General features: G+C 43.4%; 1 protein-coding gene across 11 annotated transcripts; it reads left to right on the top strand.

Moving 5' to 3' along the window:
* The first annotated feature begins 524 nt into the window (after positions 1–524).
* Positions 525–24,077, top strand: ZSCAN20 (zinc finger and SCAN domain containing 20). 11 transcript variants are annotated; one of them, XM_009453334.5, is made up of 8 exons: positions 525–1,053; positions 7,544–8,070; positions 16,827–17,013; positions 17,481–17,557; positions 17,884–17,968; positions 19,400–20,077; positions 21,565–21,993; positions 22,596–24,077. In XM_009453334.5, the coding sequence occupies exons 2-8, from the start codon at positions 7,654–7,656 to the stop codon at positions 23,852–23,854; spliced, it is 3,132 nt and encodes a 1,043-aa protein (XP_009451609.3). In that variant the 5' UTR covers positions 525–1,053; positions 7,544–7,653; the 3' UTR covers positions 23,855–24,077. The 11 variants fall into 11 exon arrangements, with proteins under 11 accessions (XP_009451609.3, XP_063639074.1, XP_063639065.1 ...); XM_063783004.1 differs by having other exon boundaries at positions 678–1,037; positions 21,568–21,993; XM_063782995.1 differs by having other exon boundaries at positions 692–1,037.
* Positions 24,078–24,681: the final 604 nt, after the last annotated feature.

The following is a 24,681-nucleotide window of genomic DNA, read 5'->3' as shown; positions in this document are numbered from 1 at the left end:
GACCTGTATCCTTCATTTGAAAGTAAGAACTTTCAGACACAAGCAGCTTGACTTCAGAGACTTTTACCTAAATAGTCTCATTTAACCTTCATAACACCCTGTGATGCAAGTTCTCTTACATTACTTGCATTTTATAGATGAAAATTCCAAAGACAAAATAGATGGCAGTAATTTGTTCAAGGCCACACAGCTGCGAAGTAGTTGAGTTGGGATTTGGATCCATGTCTGACTACAAAGCCCACATTCTCAACACCATATTAGATTGTTCATGCCCCAAAGTATTCACAGTGGTACAGAGCACCCGCATTTATATGAGGATTATTTTGTAATAATGATTAACATTCTTCCAACACCTAGGAAGTGCCAAGCTCTGTACTAACTGATTTACATAATAATAGCTAACAATCGCTGTGCATTATTAGGAGCCAGGCCCTGAGCTAATCGTTTTAGGTGTATTATCTCATTGAAAGTTCACAAAACTCTGTGACATGGATGCCATTACTACCCTCATTTTATGGGTGAAGAGAACGAGGTTCAGAATTCTTCCAAAGTCACACAGCTTAGCTGTAAGCTGGAAATTAAAGCTACAACTGTCCAGTTCTCTCCTGCCTATCGGGCTGGTCACCTCTAGTCATTCTCTCTTCTTATTTCTTATTGTGTCTGCTTTGATCTTTCAGGGTCTGAGGCTCTCACTTCGACCCCTCAATAGAACTGGGCCCCCTTCTGCTCGAGTGCCCTCCCATTGGGCGGTACTGTTATCCGGGAGCCTATGGAAAAGGCCAGGATCGCAACAGGTCCCGCCCCCATGTGTCGCGCCCGTTCCGATTTGTTCCAGTGCCAGGGTCCGTTAGAAGATGACATATCTATTGGCTGAAGACGTCTGAAAGGCAGCAAACGGAGGGGGCCGCCCCCGGCGCTCGCGCGGTTCCTTCTGGGAATTGTGGTCTCAGACGTTCCATTCCCAGGGTGGCGCCGCTCGGACTCCGCGTCCCAGCATTCCCTGCACGAGCCCGGGAGCACTTCCGCCCTGTTGTGAAGTGGGTGTCTCGGTGGGTGAGTCCGGGTGGCGGGGCGGGGGCAGCTGAGACGCAGGCTCTGGGCTGGAGACTTAGGAGGTGGTGGTGACACAGGGGGCTGGGGAAGGTGAGAGGGGAGAAAGAAGCTTATATGTGGGGGTGGAGGGTGAGGGACGGTCAAAGGATGTAGAGGCCGGAGATGGGAAGGGTCATACAGGGGTCGGGGATGAGGAGGCGATAGAGGGCCCTGGGAATGAGGAGGGCCTTAGAAGGGTCTGAAGGTGAGGGGGTTGAGGGAGGTTTTGGAGGTGGGAGGGTCATAGAAAGGTCTGGAGACCACAGAGGAAAGGATAGAGGGTCTGGGGCCCTGGCAAGAAGTGAAGAGGGCCTGAGCTTGAAGCCCGACCTTAAAAATAGTGTTTCAATCTCTACCTTCCCGTCTAGAACAAGCATATCTAATTTGTTACCTCCCTAATGATTGTTACCTCTGGAACCCAGTGGATGGGACTGGCTATTGTGTTCTGCCCCAAACCTGCACTTCTTTCCTTATGTCTTATGGAAGTCAGTGGCACGATCATCCCATTTACCTACCTACCTACCTACTTACCCACTGATTCCTCTTGCATTCTTCCACGTCCAAGGATCTTCCGATCTTTAATTTCTTTAATATCTTTTCAGTCGGCCTCTTTCTTGTAGGGTTTTCGCAGAAGCCTTTTCAGTTTCCCAGCATGAACACACACATTGCACCTAGTGTGATCTGTTTCACCTACAAATCTGATTATGCCTTCTGCTTGAAAACCTTCATTGGCACCCAGCACCTGTAAAGTCCAAACACCTTGTCCTTCATAAACTCCTTTTGCAGCCTAATCTTCATGCACCTCACACTCCAGGGCTGTCAAGGTTTTCCTCATTTCCTGGGTAGGCCATTTGGTTTTCCATCATTATATATGCTGTTCTCTCAGCTTAGAATATTCTCTCCTTGCCCTTCACCTTCTTTGCCAAGAGAACTTCTTTAACTTAAAAAAATTTCAACTCTTACTTTGCTCAATTCCCTTAAGCAAATTAAGTCACCCCCAACCCTCAGCTCCCATAACTTCTCCTATTACCACATTTGATCATAATTATCTGTGAAGTGTGTGTCTCTTCCATTAGACTGTGAACATCTCCAGGACAGGAACAGTGTCTCAATCACCTCTGTTTCCCCATTGCCCAGTCTAGAGCAGTAAACACTTGATGTAAAGCAGTAAATACTTGATGTATGTATGTGTGAATGAAGACCATGCAGGGTAAGCTTTGCTATACCAGCCTTGAAGACTTCTATTGCCAGTGGATTTCCAGGGCAGGAGCTTTAGTCTTCCTCTGCCTGGCAAGGCTATCTGCTGGAAGCTGAAGCTGATTCATTGCCAATGGGAGTTTAAGCCAGGGGTGACAAATACATGGAATGTGTGCTGCCAGTGCCCCTTCCTGTGTCCCTGGCAGTCATGGCTAATTGGTTGGTTCACAGCACATATTCACACAGTACTCAGAGCCCTCAGCACACTACTCTAGGCAGCCACTTCCAGTTGATTGAAGTTTCTGCTTTAAATGAAACCTATTTGCTCTCCCTGGCTTAAGCCCTGATGTGTGAGGTCAGGTCAGACTGCTTTAAGCCATAGCTTGGACTGTCAGCCAAATGGGCCTGACAGCCTTTAAGAGTTCCCAGTTTTTTCTCTTTGGAGGTCACAGACCAGTCTTGGCCTTTCCTGTGGAACTGGAGAGCATCTTCTCTTCCCTTTTCACTGAGTGGGCTCCTCATGACCACGTTCATACTTACTGCGCTAGGAGTCAAGATGCCCCTCAGCTTCCCTGTGTTTGTAAAGACATCTTGATTTTGATGGCAGTCAGCACTTATCCCTCATGACCTGGGAGGCTCTGTACTCTTTCTAGGTCTTTCTGGATATTGGAAGAGAGCTTTGAGATCACTTAGCTGAATCTAAGTGGCAAAGCGACAGCCCATGCTGAATGAAGTCCACCATCATGCTTTATTTAATCTCATAGTGTGTGAAACAATTTTGAGTTGGTTGCCAACATTTAAAAATCCAGAGTGCTAGTTTCTTTTGGAAAAATCAGCAGGCTTAGGAATATTCTGGGCATATGTTCCCCTGGCACTCTATAGTTGGCTGTAGTGCCCACCCAGTTCATTTCAGTCATTGACTCATTTACATTGCTAGGTCCTTATACCCATTTAAACTTGTAGCCACTGACTCTAGTCTCCTTTCTCCCTTGCTCTACCCCATCATACTAATTGGGGAACCTAGGGCAACTGCTGAGTAAGATCAGGCTGTAAGCTGCAGCCTAGCTAGGCAGCCACAGGGGCTACATAACTTGTCCAAAGTAACACAGCTGATTAGTGGCAGGAGTGGAACTAGAACCCCAGTCTGCTCACTCCTGCCTTAATGTTCTTTCCATTCTCCCGTACTGTCATCTTAAGAGTTTGGATGACTAGCATACATAGAGGAGGCTATAAGACATGGTTAAGAAAAATGATTGGAGAAAAGGGATCTCGGCTTAGACCCTAACTCTACCACTTGCTAGTTGTGTAACCTTAAGTGAATCTTCATAAACACTCAGTTTCCCTTTAGGTAATTGAGGATATAGTGCAGTCATACCTTATCAGATAATAATATTCTAAGGGTGAAAATCACTTTAGCCAAAAATCACAGTTAGTTTGAAAATCCTTTGGCAAGGAGCCATTTCAGAAACTAACACGCTGCCTTTCAATAAATAAACTAATCAGCACAGCTGGGCTTTCTTGTTTGAACATTAGATGAGAATTCACTTGTATTAGGGACTGTGCGGTATGAAAGACACTTTACTCACACTTAGTGGAAAGAGAGGCATGAGGGAATCAAGACCAACCTGGTGAATAGCGAAGTCCTAGGTGCCACCACCACATGCTTATTCTCGAACAGATAGTGAACGCAACTGGCTGCACTATTTAAATCATGCTCTTTCTCTCTTTCTTTTTTTTTTTTTTCTTTTTCTGAGACAGAGTCGTGCTCTGTTGCCCAGGCTGGAGTGCAGTGGCACGATCTCAGCTCACTGCAACCTCCGCCTCCTGGGTTTAAGCAATTCTCCTGCCTCAGCCTCCCGAGTAGCTGGGATTACAGGTATGAGCCACCACGCTTGACTATTTTTTTTTTTTTTTTGTATTTTTAGTAGAGACAGGGTTTCACCATGTTGGCCAGGCTGGTCTCGAACTCCTGACCTTGTGATCTGCCTGCCTCGGCCTCCCAGAGTGCTGGGATTACAGGCGTGAGCCACCGCGCCCGGCCCTCTTTCTCTCTTTCTGATCTTTGCAGTGGAAGTTACAGGTCAGTGAAATGCAGCTCAACACCTAATGAGACTCCAGTTGCTGCCTGGAGGCTTCAGTGAGATTATGAATGTGGAACACAGCACTGTGCCTGGCACCTTGTGGGCACTCAGTAAAGGGGTACTCTTAGAAATTGCTGGTCCTAATGAGGCTTGATATTCCTGGTCATCTCGGAACTGAGGAATGCCCCGGTCCATTTTCCCTTGTTCACTTCTGTGTGAAGTCACCCGGCTGTTGGCCGACTCTGTTGGCCTCCCTCTCCCCACAATAGCCTGCTATCCATACTTCGGTCTAACTTCCTTAGAAAGTTACGGTTATGGTTCCTTAGAAAGAAAAGGTTATGGTGATATGTGGTCCCTGGGGCTTTCCGATTTCTATTTGAAACAAACCTTTGGGACTTTCAAGTCTTTCCAGGAGAAAATACCTATTATCTGAGACTCTGAGCTTTGGGCCTGGTGTGACTGCTAATTGCCTATTTTGTTGTAGTGTCCTGTTTATGCAGGAACGCAAATGTCTTTGCTTGCTTATTGACTGTCTGTCTCACTAGACGGTAATTTTATTGAAGGTAGGGACTGTCAGTCCCAGCTACTGGTAGATCTGTAGCTTCCAAACAGGGTATAGCTGGTACTCTATAAATGATTGATGAATTGCTCCTTGTGTGAGAGGGTGACAGAAATGTGTTTGAACTCATGCATCAATAAGGTTGTGGTTCAAAAAGAAATTTCATGAAAGGCGAATTCTTTAGGTTCAAAAAGAAATTTCATGAAAGGCAAAATCTTTCTACATATGTGATCTCTCTGAGTGCTTATAGCAGTAATGTAGGTAGACAGAAATAGTTTAGTTTAATATAAATTATGGAATATCTGTATCCCATTAGGCTTTTGATACGCCAGGTTTATCATTTTAATACATGGTAATAAAACTTTTTAATGGCCCTGCTATTTATCAGATACTGGGTTGAGCACTGTGGATACAGAAATTAGTAACATACAATACTGATTCTAGTAATATAGTATAATGTGGGTGTCAGATATAGTAACAGGTAACTACAATAGTGTAGGATAATACCTATATTAGAGGTATGTACCAATTGCTTTGGTGATATAGGATCAGGGAGGCAATTCTTGGAGGGCAGGACATGAAAAGGGCATGTCAAGGAACTCCTATCAAAGGAGGTGACATTTGAGCTGGTGGTTGAAGGATGAGTAGGAAGCTGCCAGGTAGCCATGAGTTGTGCTTTAAGCCTCTTCCTAAGCATATGGAGGCCTTTAGGGCAAGACTTTAATTTTTATTACCCTTGCCTTGTTTCTCTTCAGTCCAGTCAGATTGCCCAAAATGAAAAATACCACCATCTCTCCATTCTCAATTCAGTTGTGTCATTCCCACTTGGAAGCAGCTAATGATCTCCTTTGAGTGGGCATTTTTTATGTCACCCAGACTTGTTGGGATGACACAGAGAGCTCATTTTTTCAAATAACCCAGCATGGGTGCCATCAGAGAGGCTGTAATCTCCTCTGGGACACACATAGATACGCACATCCTTCTCATACAATGTCTCATACAGTGTAGAAAGTGGTAAGTGTCACAGAGACATGGAAATAAAAGAGAAAGGAATTCCTTTTGGCATGAGCGCGAAGGTCATTTATTTTTTATCTAGTGTGCACAGAAAGGGATTAATTGCAATCCTTGCTTAATGACACACCATCATCATTAGTCGATCATTCATGACTTTATTATTTATTGAGTACTTCCTATATGTGCTGAGCACTGTGCTAGGTCTCTTGGGAAGCTAATGATCTAGTGGGTAAGAAAATTACAGTAAAGCATGATCTGGGCTATGGTAGAGAAAATGTTAAGATGCTATGGAAGCTTGTGGTTGAGGACTGAATCTTGTTTCAGGGTGCAGGGAAGGCCTTACGGAAAAAGAGCAATTTAAGCTGAGACCTTGCTAGCTGAAGGAAGGGAGGAGACCATTCCCAAAGGAGACCTTCCCAAAGAGGGGAAGGTTCAGAGGGCAGCGTGGTGTAAGATCTGGAAGCTGTGCTTCTGGAGCACCATGACTAGTGGAGCATGGTAAAGAGACGAGTTGGAGACTTGGGTAAGGCTTGTGCTTTGTCCTGAGGGAAATGGTAGATCACTGGAGGGTGTTTAGCAGGGAGGTGGTGTAGTCAGGCTTTGATCTAGTTTGGTTGTTGTGCAAACAATAGAGCAGAGGTTGGGGTGAGGTGAGTGGAGGCAGGGACGTGTTAGGAGACTGATCAGGTGGAAGACATGATGATTCTCTGCACTGAAGTGGTAACATTGGAGATGGAGATGCCAAGTGGACACAGCGTGGTGATGAATTGGATTTGGGGGATCTTAGAGAATGATGATGACCAGGTTTCTGGTGTGGAGAACTTGATGGCAGTGCCTTCACTGAAGGGGGAGCTTCAGAAGGCAGACATGATTGCAGGAGAAAATAACAAATCCAGTTTTTGACTCATTGAGTTTGAGGTGCCTAAGGGACAGTCAAGTAGAAATGTCATGAAGGGGTTTGGATTTTGGGGTCTGGAGGTCTGGAAACAGGTCCTTGCTGGAGTTTTAGGAGTCATGTATAGGGATGATGAATAATGCCAAATGGGTGGGATGACCAGGGGATAGCATAGAGTTGTTGGATTTTGCAAGGAGAACATCCTTAGAGGAATGCCAGCCAAGCTTTAAGATTAGGGAAGAAAGGCCTTAGGAAGGGGGTGACATTTGGAACCCAACTTGAGGGAAGGTTGGACTTTGGACATGTGTAGGAGGGAGGAAGTCTACACTGGACCAAATCATGGAGGTGTGGGATGCCAGGCTAAGGTGTTCAGGCATGACCTAGAGGATTGAATACAGTGCTGTCTTCCTCCAAAGTGTGAGGCTCAAATGAGATATTAATTGACATTTTGTGAGCACTCACTGTGTCAGACACTGGTCTAAGCTTTTTATATATATATCCCTCATCTAATCAACCCAGCAGTCAAGTAAGGTAGGTGCTACTGGCTTTGGTGCCAGATTGTGGCCTTACTTCCTGCCTATGGGAAAGGGGCATCTCTTAGCACCTCTGCCCCCATGCAAAGGTGGTGGAAGATATGGGGGAAGGGGGAGAATGAAGCTTCTGCATCCTTTTGCTCACACTCTATCTTTTGTCTTTCTGCCTTAGAGCCTTGGGGAGCAGTCCCTTTTCTAGGAGCCTCTTGAAGGACTCACCGTAGATGCAGGAAGACATTGGATGAGGTCAGCGTAGCTGAAGTGAGGTGTCTGGGGTAGACAATGGCTATGGCCCTGGAATTGCAAGCCCAGGCATCTCCGCAGCCAGAGCCTGAAGAACTCCTGATTGTGAAACTGGAAGAGGACTCTTGGGGATCAGAATCCAAACTCTGGGAGAAGGACCGTGACTCTGTCTCTGGCCCAGAGGCCTCCCGCCAGCGCTTCAGGCAATTCCAATACAGGGATGCAGCTGGACCCCACGAGGCCTTCAGCCAGCTCTGGGCTCTCTGCTGTCGTTGGCTGAGGCCGGAGATCCGTCTCAAAGAGCAGATCCTGGAGCTGCTCGTGCTGGAGCAGTTCCTGACTATCTTGCCTAGGGAGGTCCAGACCTGGGTGCAGGCACGCCACCCTGAGAGTGGTGAGGAGGCTGTGGCCTTGGTGGAGGATTGGCACCGAGAGACCAGGACTGCAGGACAGTCGGTGAGACAAACAGTCTTCTCCTGCAGAGGAGTGGGTCAGGCAAGGCAGCAGGGTTGTGACTAGGTTAATAATTGCCAAATTCACAATAAAAGTAACAATAGTTATTGAGAACTGACACTTATTGACCACTACTGTATACCAGGAAGTGTTCTAAGTGCTTTACATGTATTAACCCACTTAGTCCTGTCAACAATTTAATGAGATAGGTGCTATTATCCTAATTTTACCAGTGAGAAAACAGAGACAGAGAAAAGATAGGTAAGTTGCCCAGGGTCTCAACAGCTGCTAGATGGTAGAGTCAGGATTTGAACTCAGGCATTCTAACTCTAAAGCTGGTATGCCTAACCACTACTCCAAACTGCCTCCCACTACCGTATTCACAATATGATTAACTCGTGTTTTATACTTAACAAAATCTTTCTGCATATGTGATGTCTCTGAGTGCTTATAGCAGTAATGTAGGTAGACAGAAATAGTACTGTTGTCCCCATTTTATAGATTAAACTAAGAGCCAAAAAGTTGGCTGGGAGTGGTGGCTCACGCCTGTAATCCTAGCACTTTGGGAGGTTGAGGCAGGTGGATTGCTTGAGCTCAGGAGTTCAAGACCAGCCTGGGCAACATGGTGAAACCCTGTCTCTACAAAAAATACAAACGAAACAAAACAAAATGCCAAGTGGCCCACAAAGGTCATCAGTGAATAGACCAGAGCCTAAAGCCAAATCCTTAGGTTCCAAGGTCATTGTTCTTTCTACTGCATGTCAGATGCCTCCTCTGCAAACCATGGGAATTAAAATACCTCTGAGCCATGAGGCTCAAATGAGATATTAGTTGACATTTTGTGAGCACTCACTGTGTGTCAGATACTGGTCTAAGCTTATATATATAGCCCTCATCTAATCAACCCAGCAATCCAATAAGGTAGGTGCTATTATCATTGCCATTTGCCAAATGGGTAAACAGAGATGGAGAGGTAAGTAACTTATCTAACTTTATATAACTACGTGATAGAGCTGAGGTAAGGGAAATGAAAGTATGGATTTAACATTCGCAGTTTCAACAATTTGCAAGTGACCACTGAAAGCCCATGATATAATGCATAATTTTGCTATGACACACATTTTGAATCCTGCTTCAAAGCTGGTATATGTAGAACAGATCCTTTAGCTGGATCCAGAACCTTCCTCTAAACATGACTTTTTCTCTACTTGTTATAGTTAGTAATTCTTGTGATATTTTACTTACCCACATTTTGCTGGGGGAAATTACAGGTTTGGGAACATATCCCTTGCAAATGGCAGGGGTTTTCTGTACATTTAAACTGTAAGGTTCTATACAGTGTGAGGTTGGGGGAGCAAAGGTTTTAGACTGGTGACTTTGCTCTTTGGATTCCTTTACAAACTGATTGAAGATACAGGGAGACTAATATATAAAGTTACAGAACTAAGTATGAGAGAGTGTGCCTTATTTTAATGTACCTCCCCACCCCCCTACATTATTTCTTTTAAAGAAACCAGCTGTTTGTCTTCAGTGGCAGTGAAGAAACAAATGGAAGTTTTAGGGCTTCAGAGTTGGGACATAAAGAACTTGAGACCCAGAGATGAAAACTGATTTAAATCAAGGTCTTTATGATTCTTCATCTGTAAAATGAGAGGGTTGGATTAGACCAAAGGTTCTCAAATTATGCCCCTGTGAGCTGACCAAAAGTTGAACTGCTTCTAAAATTGAGAAAAAAATAAGGTAATGGAATCTTGTCTATTATGTATTTTTGTTTTTACTGTGACTTTTTTTTATTTTTAAACTTTCCTACCTGCTCCTGAGTGGTCACAAATTTCAAAACAAATGGACAAGTAGCAGAGGAGCTTGTTTTTTTCAGGTGCAAATGTAGCTTGTGATCTTCCATTGCAAGATATATAACTTAGTTGCATTCTCTGCAAGTAAAATTTTTCAAGTCTTAATAATGGGATGAAATATAGTTATAATATTCCTCAAAGTGAACCTGAAAAAGGTTGGTGCCTACAGGACTAAATGGCCCCTAAGGTAATTTCCTAAAAGGGATCTTTCAGCTCTGCTATTTTGTGATTGTTACTTGTTTCTTCTGTCATCACCATCTTGTTGAATCCTCCTCTCTGTCAGATGCCCCCTCTCCATCAGGTGCACAGGGATTTTTAAAAAACAGGCTTTATTTTTTAGAGCAATTTTAGGCTCACAGCAAAATTGAGCAGAAGGTACAGAGAGTTCCCATCCCTCCCCGACAAGCCTCCCTAACTATCAACATCCCTGCACCAGAGCAATATGTTTATTACCATTGATGAACCTACAGTGATACATCATTATCATCACTCAAAGTAGCAGTTTATGTTAGGGCTCTTAATGTTATTCATTCTGTAATGTATGACATTAAGAGCCCTATTATAAACTGTGTCTACCATCATAGTGACATAGTAACATGTATCTACCATTGTAGTGACATACAGAGTAGCTTCACTGCTGTAAAAACCCTCTGTGTTCTACCTGTTTATTCTTCCTTTCCCCCAACCCCTGGCAACACCGATCTTTATACTGTCTCCATAGTTTTGCCTTTTAAAAAATGTTACATAGTTGGAATCATACAGTATATAGCCCTTTCAGATTGGCTTCTTTTACTTAGTAGTATACATTTAAGTTTCCTCCACGTCTTTTCATGGCTTGTTAGCTCATTTCTCTTTAATGCTTAACAATATTCCGTTGTGTGGATGTACCACAGTTTATTTATCTACTCACCTACTGAAGGACATCTTGGTTCCATCAAAGTTTTGGCAGTTATGTATGAAGCTGCTGTAAATATTCATATGCAGGTTTTTGTGTGGACCTAGTTTTCAGTTCATTTGGGTAAATACCAAGGGACATGATTGCTGGATCATATGGTAAGAGTATGTTTACCTTTGTAAGAAATTGCCAAACTGTCATCCAAAGTGGCTGTACCATTTTGCATTTTTACTAGCAATGAATGGGAGTTCTTGTTGCCCCACATCCTTGCCAGCATTTGGTGTTTTGGATTTTGGCCATTCTAATAGGTAGATAGTGGTATTTTATTGTTGTTCGAATTTGCAATTCACCAATAACCTACCATGTTATACATGTTTTCATATGTTTACTTGCCATCTGTATATTTTCTTTGGTGTGGTGACTGTTAAAGTCTTGCCCATTTTTAAATTGGGTTGTTTGTCTTCTTACTCTTGAGTTTTAAGAGTTCTTTGTATGTTCGGGGTAACAGTCCTTTATCAGATATGTGTTTTGCAAATATATTCTCCCAGTCTGTGGCTTGTCTTCTCATTTTCTTGACAGTATCTTTCATAGAGCAGAATTTTTTAATTTTAACGAAGTCCAGCTTATCAATTATTTCTTTCATGGATTGTGCCTTTGATTTTGTATCTGAAAAGTCATTGCTATACCTGACATTATCTCAGTTTTCTCCTATATTTTAAGAATTTTATAGTTTTTCATTTTAACGTTAAGGTCTGTGATCCATTTTGAGTTGATTTTTGTGAAGAATAGGATAGAAGCTTTTTTTTTTTTCATGTGGATGTCCAGTTTTAGTATCATTTGTTGAAAATATATTTGCTTCACTGTATTACCTTTGCTCCTTTATCAAAGTTCAGTCGACTATCTTTATGTGGGACTATTTCTGGGGTCTCTATTCTGTTCCATTGATCGCTTTATTCTTTTGCCAATACCACACTGTCTTGATTACTGTAGTTTATAGTAAATCTTGAAGTCAGGTGTGTCATTCCTTTGATTTTTTTCCTTCTCCTTCAATATTGAGTTGGTTATTCCAGGTCTTTGCTTCTTCATATAAACTGCACATGGCCAGGTGCAGTGGCTCACACCTGTAATCGCAGCACTTTGAGAGGACGAAATGGGTGGATTGCTTGAGCCCAGGAGTTTGAGAACAGCCTAGGTAACATGATGAAACCCCATTGCTATTGAAAAAAAAAAAAGAAAGAAAAACAAACAAACAAAAAAACTTTACAGTCAGTTTGTTGATATCCACAAGATAAATTTCTGTGATTTTGATTGGGTGTTGAATCTGTAGATCAAATTGGGAAAAGCTGACATCTTGACTACAGTGAGCCTTTCTATCTGTGAACATGGAATATTGTTCCATTTATTTAGTTCTTCTTTGATGCCTTTCTTTGGTAGTTTTCCCCATGTAAATCTTCTACATATTTTCTTAGATTTATGCCTAAATATTTCATTTTTTTGGATGAGAATGTAAATGTTATTACGCCTTTAATTTCAAATTCTACTTGTTCATTGTTGGTATATAGGAAGGCGATTGACTTTTGCATATTTGCATATTTGTACCCTGCAGCCTTGCTATAACTGCTTATTAGTTCCCAGAAGTTTTTTTTGTTGATTCTTTTAGATTTTCTCCATAGACAATCATGTCATTTGTGAACAAAGAGTCTTTTTCTTTCTTCCCAATCTACGTACCTTTTGTTTCCTTTCTTATCTTGTATTAGTCTGGACTTCCAGTATGAAAGAATAGTGAGAGAGAACATCCTTGCCTTTTTCCTGATCTTAGTGCAAAAGCACTGTGTTTCTTACCATTAAGTAGGATGTTAGCTGTAGGTTTTTTGTAGATGTCCTTTATCAAGTTGAGGAAGTTCCCCTCTATTCCTAGTTTGCCAAGTTTTTATCATGTGTGTTGGATTTTGTCAAATGCTTTTTCTGCATCTGTTGATATAATATATGATCATGTGATTTTTCTTTTTTTGCCCGTTGATGTGATGGGTTACGTTAATTGATTTTCAAATGTTGGACCAGGCTTGCATACCTGGGATAAATCCCACTTGGTTGTGGTGTGTAATTTCTTTTTTATACATTGTTGGATTTGATTTGCTAATATTTTATTGAGGATTTTGCATCTTTTTTTTTTTTTTTTTTTAGATGGAGTCTTGTTGGTTCTGTCGCCCAGGCTGGAGTGCAGTGGCATGATCTCAGCTCACTGCAACCTCTGCCTCCTGGGTTCAAGTGAGTCTCCTGCCTCAGCCTCCCGAGTAGCTGGGACTACAGGCATCCGCAACCACACCCAGCTGATTTTTGTATTTTTAGTGGAGATGGGGTTTCACCATATTGGCCAGGCTGGTCTCAAACTCCTGACTTGGTGATCTGCCTGCCTTGGCCTCTCAAAGTGCTGGTATTACAGGTCTGAGCCACCACACCCAGCCAATTTTTGCATCTTTGTTCATGAGGAATATTGGTTTGTAGCTTTCTTGTCTTGTAAGTAATTTCTTTGGTTTTGGTATTAGGGTAAATGCTGGCTTTATAGACTAAATAAGGAAATATTCCCTCTGCTTCTATCTTCTGGAAGAGATAGTAGAGAATTGTTATAATTTCTTCCTTAAATGTTTGGTAGAATTCACCAGTGGACCCATCTGAGCTTGGTGCTTTGTGTTTTGAAGGTTATTAATTATTCAGTCAATTTCCTTAATAGATATGGGCCTATTCAGATTGTTTATTTTTGTGTGAGTTTTGGCAGATGGGGTGGGTAAAGGAATTGGTCTTTTTCATCTAGGTTATCAAGTGTGTGGCCATAGATATTCCTTTATTAACCTTTATGTAGTTCATAATATTCCTTTATTATACTTTCAGTGTCTATGGGATCTGTAGTTATGTCTCTGTTTTCATTTCTGATATTAATAATTTGTCTTCTGTCTTCTTTTCTTTTTTATTTTTGAGACGGGTTCTTTCTCTGTTACTCAGGCTGGAGTGCAGTGGTGGGACCTTGGCTCACTGCACCCTCTGCCTCCTGGACTTAAGCAACCCTCCTGTCTCTTAAGCTGGGACTACAGGACCACACCACCATGCCCAGCTAATTTTTGTATATATTTTTTTTGTTGAGATGGGATTTCACCACGTTTCCCAAGCTGGTCTTGAACTCCTGGCTTCAAATGATCCACCGCCTTGGCCTTCCAGAGTGCTGGGGTTACATGTGTGAGCCATCGTGCCTGGACTGTCTTTTTTTCTTAGTCTGACTAGAGGCTTATTGATGTTATTAATCTTTTCAAAGAACTAGCTTTTGGTTTTGTTGATTTTCTCTATTGATTTCCCATTTTAAATTTCATTTATTTCTGCTCTAATTTTTATTTCTTTTCTTCTGCTTACTTTGGATTTAATTTGCTCTTCTTTTTTCTAGGTCTTATATTGGTGTACCTGTGTCCCTGGACTCTGACCTTTGCCAGTGCTTCTCAATTTTTTCCCATCTTAGGTGGGACAGGATGCCTAAAGGGGGCTGCACTGGGCATTTCTTATCTTGCATGTGGAAGAGCAGAGGGAGCTGGAATTGCATATTTCTCTTCCGACAGTTAGGTTAGGCTTTGGTAAAATAGTTTCTGCTGAGGACAGGACTTATTAAGAAGAGCAGAGTGCCCTGGCATATTTCAAAATGGTTCTTTTTTCCTGCCATCTGCCATAAGCATGAAGAGATTTTTCTCTGATATTCACTGTGAGGGTCTGGTTGAGCTCCTGGAGATAAAACTTACAAAAATGGGCCCCTGCTCAGTGATTAAGTGCCCTGGAGTTTTTACCTCTCAGAGTTGTCCACACTGACCTTCCAGCAGTTCATCAATTACAGTTTAGGTTTTTCTCCCCTGGAACTGGTTCCCACAGAGGCTTCTGCTCCACTAAGTTGTGATTCTCTGATTCTACCTGTTTGTCTCTCCAATTTTGGGGAGAATGGTTTGCCCTGTGACCTCACTTCTCTGACAGATCTAAGGAGAGTTGTTGATTTTTCAGTTTGTTCAGCTTTTTACTTGTTACTGTAGAGTCTAGAGGGGCAACTTCTAGACTACAGACTTCTTGGAAACTAGAAGTCTGACCTACTAATTTTTTGTCTCCTGGTTGTCACTTGAATCTACTTCTTTCTGTGTCCAAAATTACCATCCATGGAATCAGAATCTTTGCTTAGGGATGGTAATAGTTGGAGGCACTGGGGTTGAGAGTAAAGATTGTTGTTGAATTTAGTCACACAGTTCCTCTGTAGATTATAATGATAACAAAGTAAATTTTTTTTTTAACATGACCATATAAGAAGATTGATAAGCAGATGTTTTCTCCCTGTGAAGTCACACAGGACACTGGTGGATCTTCTTATTTGGAATGGCCCTTGATGCTCATGGCCCATTCCTATATGTCTTCTCAATGGTAAAAATCCTTCTCTGTGAGTGGATCTGAATTTTCAGGCCAGCCAAAAAAGTTTTGGAGCTAAGTTTGGCAAACTCAGTAATTTAATGAAGATAGTTGTTATTATTTTGGTTCAAAAAAATAAGACTCAGAGCAGTATATCTAGTCATAAGTTTTTGTATAAAAAAGAGGGAAGCTAAGAATACACATTTACATTTGCTTGTATGTAGAAAAAAACTCTAAAAGAATGCAGAAGAACATAGTTACCTGTGATGAGGAGAGGGGAAAAGAACGGGGTCGATGGGATGAAGATGGATGGAGGTGGGGCATTTTCACTGAATATACCCATGTATGTATTTTCTGTTTTTAAACCATGTGAGTCTATTATCTATTGAAAACAATTGAAATACATTTTTAAAAGTTAGGTGTTTCTATAAAGTATTGAGATTGTTATATTTTGGAGGTTTTATAGCCTGGGTAACACCTTGACCTCTCTACCTCTGAACTTGGAACCAGCTGAGAAATAGAGATAAGAAATCAGCTGTGTGATTGATGAAGTTGATTGGGTAATGTTATTTTAGTTGATTACTCCCTTTTATTTTAAATATCTTCTCTATATCTCTGAGTACCTTTTTTTTTTTTTTGCCTGAAATCCAACATTGAAATGAAAATTGCCACTTCCTTTTTCCTTTTGAGTTAGAGTGCCTTGTCTTTTGCATGTCCTTCTATTGTAAGATTAACAACACGTACTTTTATCTCATTTTAAAATTCCATCTAATTTCTTTTTTTGAGACAAGTTCTCACTCCATTGTCCAGGCTGGAGTGCAGTGGCATGATCATAGCTCACTGGTACTTCAAACTTCTGGGCTCAAGTGATCCTTCTGCCTCAGCCTCTTGAGTAGCTGGGGGTACAGGCATGTGCCACCATGCCTGGTTAATTTTATTTATTTATTTATTTATTATAGAGGTGAGGGTCTGCTATGTTGCCCAGGCTGGTCTTGAACCCTTGGCATCAAGTGATTCCCTTGCCTCAGCCTCCCAAAATGCTAGAATTACAGGCATGAGCCACTGCACCCAGCCTCCATCTGTAATTCTTTGTCCTTTTTAAAAATTTTATTTTAAAAATATCTTTCTCTTTCAGCAGAGATATTTAGAGCAATTGCATTTGGGGTTATAATTTTATATTTTTTTCCTGTTTTTATGCCTCCCTTTGCCTTTTAATATACAACTTGATAACTTTTATCTTTTTTTGATCATTTAAAAAGTAAGCAACCTATTTTTGATGCTTATGGGTTATTTTTTAATGTTACACAAATTTTACATAATTTATCCTTTATGAATCAAAAATGTTTTGAACAGTGGGACTCTCATTGAAACACTTGGATCGCCACCCTGTGTTCAACAGATGGTACTCATTTGGTGGTATAAATGCTGGTCTACCTACCAAACTCACTCTGATGGCTTTCTCATCCTATTTCAAGCCATTTTGGATCTTAAAAGAGCCTGTTAGCCTCTGGACTGCAGTTGTACTCAAAATACCAAAGTGGGTCTTACTGAATTGATGATTGGGAATTTTGACTATTTGTGTGTAGGGACTGGAATTGTATACAGAAGAGACCAGGCCCTTAAAGACAGGGGAAGAAGCTCAGAGCTTCCAGCTGCAGCCAGTGGATCCCTGGCCTGAGGGACAGTCCCAGAAGAAGGGGGTGAAGAATACATGCCCTGACCTTCCCAATCACCTAAATGCCAAGGTGGCACCACAGCCTTTGAAAGAGAGTGGTGAGTACAAGAATCTGAGAACATTAGGGAATGAGGCCTTCTGCAGGGGAGAGGGATGGGAGGTGAGGAAGGGTGCATGGGGAAGAAGGATGTGCAGAATTCAAGGCAAGGGATAGGCTACAGTGTGGTGGGCACACTTACTGAGAAGTAAGCAAGCCTCATAAAGAGGCTGTGCCTATCGATGATGTCATCATGCCCTGCTGTAGCTGGAGTCCTGCAGCAGGTGCAGGCTGGGACAGGGGTGGGTGGTGATCACAGGAGGTCAGGGCTGGCATCTCCCACATGGCACACCACTCACAGCAGCTTAGGAGCTACACACTCTAGAAGGGAAGTAAAGGGGAAGTCTGCACTGGCCATAGGGATAGCCCTAGCTTGATCCAAGTGTTACTTTTGGAAAGCCAATCTCAAAGGGAGGTGATTTTTTGGGAACCAGAGCTTGGGTTTCAGTGACTTTTTCTTTTCCTCAGCTGTCCTCACTCCCCGAGTCCCTACTCTCCCAAAGATGGGGAGCGTTGGAGATTGGGAGGTGACAGCTGAGTCCCAGGTAAGCTGTTACTCGTTCTTCCTTTCCTGTCATTGCTGCTCCTGTGCTCTTGCCCCCACAGTGTTCCTCCTCTCTCTCCATGACCTCTGCTCAGCAAAAGGGCATGAGGCCCAGGGTGTTAGCCTTTGCCCTTCACCCCCAGCCTGCTGGGCCCCAAACATCCCCAAACACATGTATGTACCGAATGGCCATCCTGCTCCTTATGATGCCAGCTTCACACATGGTATCCCTCTGTTCCCATCATCTTTCCTGGGAGCCTGCTAGGGTTCCTAGGCTGTTGTCAAAGGTCAGTGATGTTTGGGGTCCTTGTCTTGTGCATCTCGCAGGAAGCCCTGGGCCCTGGCAAACATGCTGAGAAGGAGCTCTGTAAAGACCCCCCAGGAGACGACTGTGGGAACAGCGTGTACCTGGGTAAGGAGACGTACCCTCTGAAGGTGATGTTGTCATGCTTCTGATACACTCAGTTCCCAAAGAGGGTTTTGCCGCTCCTTTAAGAATCATGGCTCTGCAGTCTCTGGAATTTCAGAAATAGGAAGAAGACTTGCCCTTTGTAGCCAGCACTCTCATGGCAGGGATGGAGTCTGCCTGGAGACGGGGTGGCAGGATGGCTTCCAAGAGCCTGCCCTCTCTGGGCACATTACCTTCCTTACCTCAGTCCATTCACCACAGTCCAGGGGCCAGGCCTGGACTGCCATCTCAGAAATCTGATTTTTTTTAGCACTGTAAACAGGATCTCTCTCTCAGGCAGACTTAAGTGAACTAAACCCATGAGACCAGTGAATTAAACCCAATAGGAATAAATATCACAGAGCCCAAAATACCTGAAGCCCATATAAGCAGCACAGACTCCTTTCTATGTGGGCACTCCTATGTGGCAAGCCAAATAATAGGGAGCCGTTTCCCTGTGGAGCCCGGGATCACTGTGTGGGGAGTTAGACATGTGAATAGCTGAAATAGAAAAGACTCTGATAGGCCTAACTCATGGTAAGTTTAGATACCAGAAGCTCGCTGGCTACTTGCTTGACAGTGGAACCCCTTTTTACACATGATATCTGGGGGAAATAGTGTTCAAAGGAACAGATTTTGGGAAACGCTGAATTAAATTATCCTTATACCTCTTTAAACCCTTTTCATCTAGTTTTCTTCAAATATTTATTTCAATTAAAGGCTTCCTATTTTGTTAGGGCTGGGAGCTGTTGGGATAGCAGTCCATTAAACATAGCTAACTTTTAAAAATAAGGAAATTTATTTTCTCACATTATTAGAAGTCCAGAGGAGGACATGCTCCAGCCACAGTACAGACTAGCTGAGCAATGTCTTAATGGGTCTGTGTTCTTTATTTCTGTCTGCCATCCTCAGTGTTAGCTTCATATTAAAGCTGTTTTGTTTCATGGTCAAAAGATAGATGCCACAGGTGGCAATGGATGCCTAGCAGGACAGAGACTCACTACACACACACAAACACACACACACACACACACACACACACACACACACACATACCCTTTTCCTCCAGCCATGGAGTTCAGTCTAATTGGGCCAATTTAGGCCATGTGCCCATCTGTGGACCAATGAGTTACTCTTATATGATGTTTCATGTTTCATAACAACAACAACAACAACAACAAACAAATGAACAAAGTAAACAGGTCACTTAACATTTCTCATATATTGGTCGTGTTACCTCTTCTCTCTCCCTATTCCTGTAAACATTTTATGGGATCAACTTGGGAATTTCTCGTCAGCCTCTTGCAAGGAAAAGATAGAAGTTTCAGGGAGATTTTGGACAAACATGCCGCTCAACAGACCATTTCTACTCTGTCATTTCTCTTCCATTTGTAGGAGTTCCAGTTTCAAAACCAAGTAATACCTCCGAGAAAGAGCAAGGACCAGAGTTTTGGGGTCTAAGTCTTATAAATTCTGGGAAAAAGAGCACTGCAGATTACAGCCTGGATAATGAGCCAGCTCAGGCATTGACCTGGAGGGATTCAAGAGCCTGGGAGGAACAATACCAGTGGGATGTGGAGGACATGAAGGTGTCAGGTGTTCACTGGGGCTATGAGGAGACCAAGACTTTCCTGGCAATTTTGAGTGAATCTCCTTTCTCTGAAAAGCTCCGGACTTGTCACCAGAACCGCCAGGTATATCGGGCCATTGCAGAGCAGCTAAGGGCAAGGGGCTTCCTGCGGACACTGGAGCAATGTCGCTATAGGGTCAAAAACCTCCTACGGAATTACCGGAAAGCCAAGAGCAGCCACCCACCAGGTACCTGCCCCTTCTATGAGGAGCTGGAGGCCCTGGTCAGGGCTCGGACAGCCATCAGAGCCACAGATGGCCCAGGAGAGGCCGTGGCACTTCCCAGGCTCGGGGATAGTGACGCAGAGATGGATGAGCAGGAGGAAGGGGGCTGGGAGCCTGAAGAAATGGCAGAAGACTGTAACGGTGCTGGCCTGGTCAATGATGAGTCTACCCAGGGGCCCAGGATTGCAGGGGCCCCAGCTCTGTTCCAGAGTCGTATTGGTAAGAACATGGGGGTTTAGTCAGATTCAGATTTCCAACCCTCCTACCAGCTAGACTGCTATTCCCTGAGGTCAGGGCACAGGCTGCAAGTCTGGATTGAAGCCACTAGAGTGAAGAGCTACATTCCTTAGGTCATCCTCAAACTCCAACTTTCTTTTCCCATGACCAAGCCTCTTTGCAAAAGTCTTCTTAGTTATAGAAGCAAACATTTTTAAAGCCTTAAGGGGCCTCAAAGAGTGAATCCAGTATTTCCAAAAGTGTGTCACTGGTAGTATGGGATGATCATCGACGTTACATGAATGAACTTTAAATTCTTGTATTTATATATTTCTCTTAATTTGTATGAGTGCATCAACCTGTGATTTCACAGATAACAAAGTTAGGTAAAGAGTGATGGCGAGTGAAATATTGAACAGATAATGGCAGAAATCATGACAGTGTAGACTTGAATAATCAATGTCTGGGAAACACCCAATCATTGTAAAGGTGCAAACATGGAAGTCCATGAGATGAGGCGTCTTATAGATGCACAGGTAGGAGCAGAGCCCGGATCAGAGCCTGTGGCTCCTGCCTGCTGGTTTCACATGGTTTTCCCTCCACCATGTTGCCTTCCTGGGCTACATCACTTTCCTGCAGAGGAACTGAGACTAGACCACCTTCTTTTCATTCCCCTGCAAAGGAGGAAAGTGTGTCCTCATTTGGCCTCTATTGCAGGACTATTTGAAACTCATTCATGTCTCTAATCTTTAGGAATTCTCAGCTTTCATGTTTTGTTAAAAGGAGAATTTATGGCCAGGTGCGGTGGCTCACGCCTGTAATCCCAACACTTTGGGAGGCTGAGGTGGGCAGATCACGAGGTCAGGAGATCAAGACTATCCTGGCCAACATGGTGAAACCCTGTCTCTACTAAAAAAAATACAAAAATTAGCTGGGTGTGGTGGCACGCACCTGTAATCCCAGCTACTCAGGAGGCTGAGGCAGGAGAATTGCTTGAACCCAGGAGGCAGAGATTGCAGTGAGCCAGGATTGCATCACTGCACTCCAGCCTGGCAGCAAAGCGAGACTCCGTCTCAAAAAAAAAAAAAAAAAAAAAAAAAGGAGAATTTATAAAATAAATAGAGTACAGGTATTGAGTGAATATGGGGAAAATCACCTGCATCCTGATTACAGGCCTTTCCCTGAACTAATCAGCTAAAGCCAGGGACATGGGATCACCTGATATAATTGATATAACATGGCTACTTAAGTCCTCACCTTCAGCCAAGACTTGAAGTGTTAATAGAATCTCTTAGAAGAGGGTGAGGGTGGGAAGCTCTGGCTGGCTGTCCTAGCATGCCCCTGAGAAGCAAAGGGATATTCTCCAGGTACCTGGATAGTTTCTGACATGCCTATGTTCTAGGTATTTTGAAGGGCAGGTGACTTTATTCTCTGATGACCTAGGCACATCTCATTAAGTCTCACAGTTCTCAACTCTTCACTCCTGACAGCAGGTGTGCACTGGGGCTATGAGGAGACCAAGGCCTTCCTGGCAATTCTCAGTGAGTCCCCATTCTCGGAAAAGCTTCGTACCTGTCACCAGAACAGCCAGGTGTACCGGGCCATTGCAGAGCGGCTGTGTGCTCTGGGCTTCCTGCGGACACTGGAGCAGTGTCGCTACAGATTCAAAAACCTCCTTCGAAGCTACCGGAAAGCCAAGAGCAGCCACCCACCAGGGACATGCCCTTTCTATGAGGAACTGGACTCGCTGATGAGGGCTCGGGCTGCAGTCAGGGCCATGGGGACTGTCCGGGAGGCTGCAGGTCTCCCTAGGTGTGGGCAGAGTAGTGCTGAGACTGATGCCCAGGAGGCCTGGGGTGAAGTGGCCAATGAAGATGCTGTCAAACCTTCAACCTTGTGTCCTAAAGCCCCAGACATGGGTAAGCCTGGAGTACTTGGATGTTCTCAAAATCCGTGGGCATGTGGAGAGAATGAGGAAGCCAGGCTCAGTATCTTTTGTCTCTTAACTAAAAGAGAGAATGGGATTGAATGGGAAAAAGTATTTCTGCTTTGCTCAGATTATCCAGTCTCTAGCTTTGTGTGATCCCCCGAATCAGTCAGTCAGTCAGTCATTCTATCTTTTACTAGGTATATCTGGGCAGTTAGAGACTTTATTCAATCCAGTATGACACAGGATATATGGAATGTACTAGAAGAAGGAGGTGTTCATGATTGAGTACTAAGATAGAGGAGTTTGATGGGGAAACAGGTTGGCTGTGGCTGCTGGGCTGAGCCCCATGGCTCACTTGGTGGGGTCACCATGTCCCAGAGTCCATTCCTCAGCTTTGCAGGTCACAAACACTTGTATGTACCAAAACTTGATCAATTTCTTGTTAGTCACATTTATAAGATGTGCGATAGAAGATATAAGAATCAAATTCATGTTAGCCAAATTCACAGATGTACAATACAGACACACACAAACACACACACGCACGCGCTAATGAGTGAAGAAAAACTGCATTTCTGTCCATTTTTTCAGGTTTTGAAATGAGGCATGAGGATGAAGACCAGATTTCAGAGCAGGACATTTTTGAGGGTTTGCCTGGAGCCTTATCAAAATGTCCTACAGAAGCTGTTTGCCAACCTCTTGACTGGGGAGAAGACAGTGAAAATGAAAATGAAGATGAAGGGCAGTGGGGAAATCCCTCACAGGAACAGTGGCAAGAAAGTTCTTCTGAAGAGGACTTAGAAAAACTTATTGACCATCAAGGCCTGTACCTTGCGGAGAAACCCTACAAGTGTGACACATGCATGAAGAGCTTCAATCGGAGCTCCCACTTCATTGCCCACCAGCGAATCCACACAGGTGAGAAGCCCTACAAATGCCTTGAATGTGGAAAAAACTTTAGTGACCGCTCTAACCTCAATACCCATCAGAGAATCCACACTGGAGAGAAGCCCTATAAATGCCTTGAATGTGGGAAAAGCTTTAGTGACCATTCTAATCTCATCACTCACCAGAGAATTCACACGGGGGAAAAGCCCTATAAATGTGGAGAATGTTGGAAAAGCTTCAACCAGAGCTCAAACCTTCTGAAACATCAGAGAATCCACTTGGGAGGAAATCCTGACCAGTGTAGTGAGCCTGGGGGAAACTTTGCCCAAAGCCCATCTTTTAGTGCTCACTGGAGGAATTCTACAGAAGAGACAGCTCCCGAACAACCTCAAAGTATCAGTAAGGACTTGAATTCTCCTGGACCACACAGCACAAACTCAGGGGAGAAACTTTATGAGTGTTCTGAATGTGGAAGAAGCTTCTCTAAGAGCTCTGCCCTCATTAGTCACCAAAGAATCCATACGGGAGAGAAACCATATGAATGTGCCGAATGTGGGAAAAGCTTCAGTAAGAGCTCCACCCTGGCCAACCACCAGCGCACCCACACTGGAGAGAAGCCGTATAAATGTGTGGACTGTGGGAAGTGCTTCAGTGAGCGCTCCAAGCTCATCACACACCAGAGAGTGCACACAGGAGAGAAGCCCTACAAATGCCTTGAGTGTGGAAAATTCTTCCGTGACCGTTCTAACCTCATTACTCACCAGAGGATTCATACGGGAGAGAAGCCGTATAAGTGCAGAGAGTGTGGGAAATGCTTTAACCAGAGCTCCAGTCTTATTATTCACCAGAGAATCCACACAGGGGAGAAACCCTACAAGTGCACAGAGTGTGGCAAAGACTTCAACAACAGTTCCCACTTCAGTGCTCACCGGAGAACCCATGCAGGAGGGAAGGCGTCGTAGGGGACAGTTTCCTCAACAACAAAAGAGGACTCAATGTATATATCTTATATCATAAGATGTATGCTAGAGAGAAACTTTCCAATTTTTAAGCTTGGTGTGTACCCAGGGAAGTTATCTTGGTATAAACCAGGTAATTTGGAAGTGAATTACAAATACTAAGGATCCAGATTTGAAGGCACTTTTAAGTGTAATTTGTTTTTCTTCTGTAAAGACCCACACAGAATCCTGACTGTCCTTGTATTTGCTATCATGTAAGAGCTGTGTCAGTATTTGAGCCAAACTGGCAACTTAGGAGATTAGAGTTAAATCAGTGGTCCTGAGCAGTGATTCCAAACTCTCACTGTGCCTTCACACCATCCATGTGTAATCCACCCCATCAGCAGTGGTTCTCCTACTTTCTCAGTGGGGGCATATCCTCAAGGGAGAATGTTGTGACTCTGGTGAGAGAGGAGTTGGCCTAGAGCAGGCCACTGTGAGCTCAGCACAGAGTAGGAAGAACAGTGACATCATTACAAAATCATCAATAGCAGCAATAGCTGGTGTTTATTGAGCTGTTGCTCTTTGGCAAGCTCTGTGCTAAGAACTTTGTATACATCATCTCATTTAATCTTCACAACGGCCCCAGGAGATAAGTACTAACTTTCTCCCCATTTCCTAGAGGCTTGGGAAATTAAGTAACTTGCACTGGTCACACATCTGTAAGTGGGAGAGGCAGGATTCAACAGATCTGTCTGTCTTGAGTCTATCGTGCTCTTATTGCTATACTGAATTCCCATTCATGTTAGGTAACTTAGGGGCCAGAATCTCCATGCACTTTGTAGACCACA

This window comes from Pan troglodytes, chromosome 1, assembly GCF_028858775.2.
Source record: "Pan troglodytes isolate AG18354 chromosome 1, NHGRI_mPanTro3-v2.0_pri, whole genome shotgun sequence".
Lineage (NCBI taxonomy): Eukaryota > Metazoa > Chordata > Mammalia > Primates > Hominidae > Pan > Pan troglodytes.
This window is presented reverse-complemented; position numbering and strand designations above follow the sequence as displayed.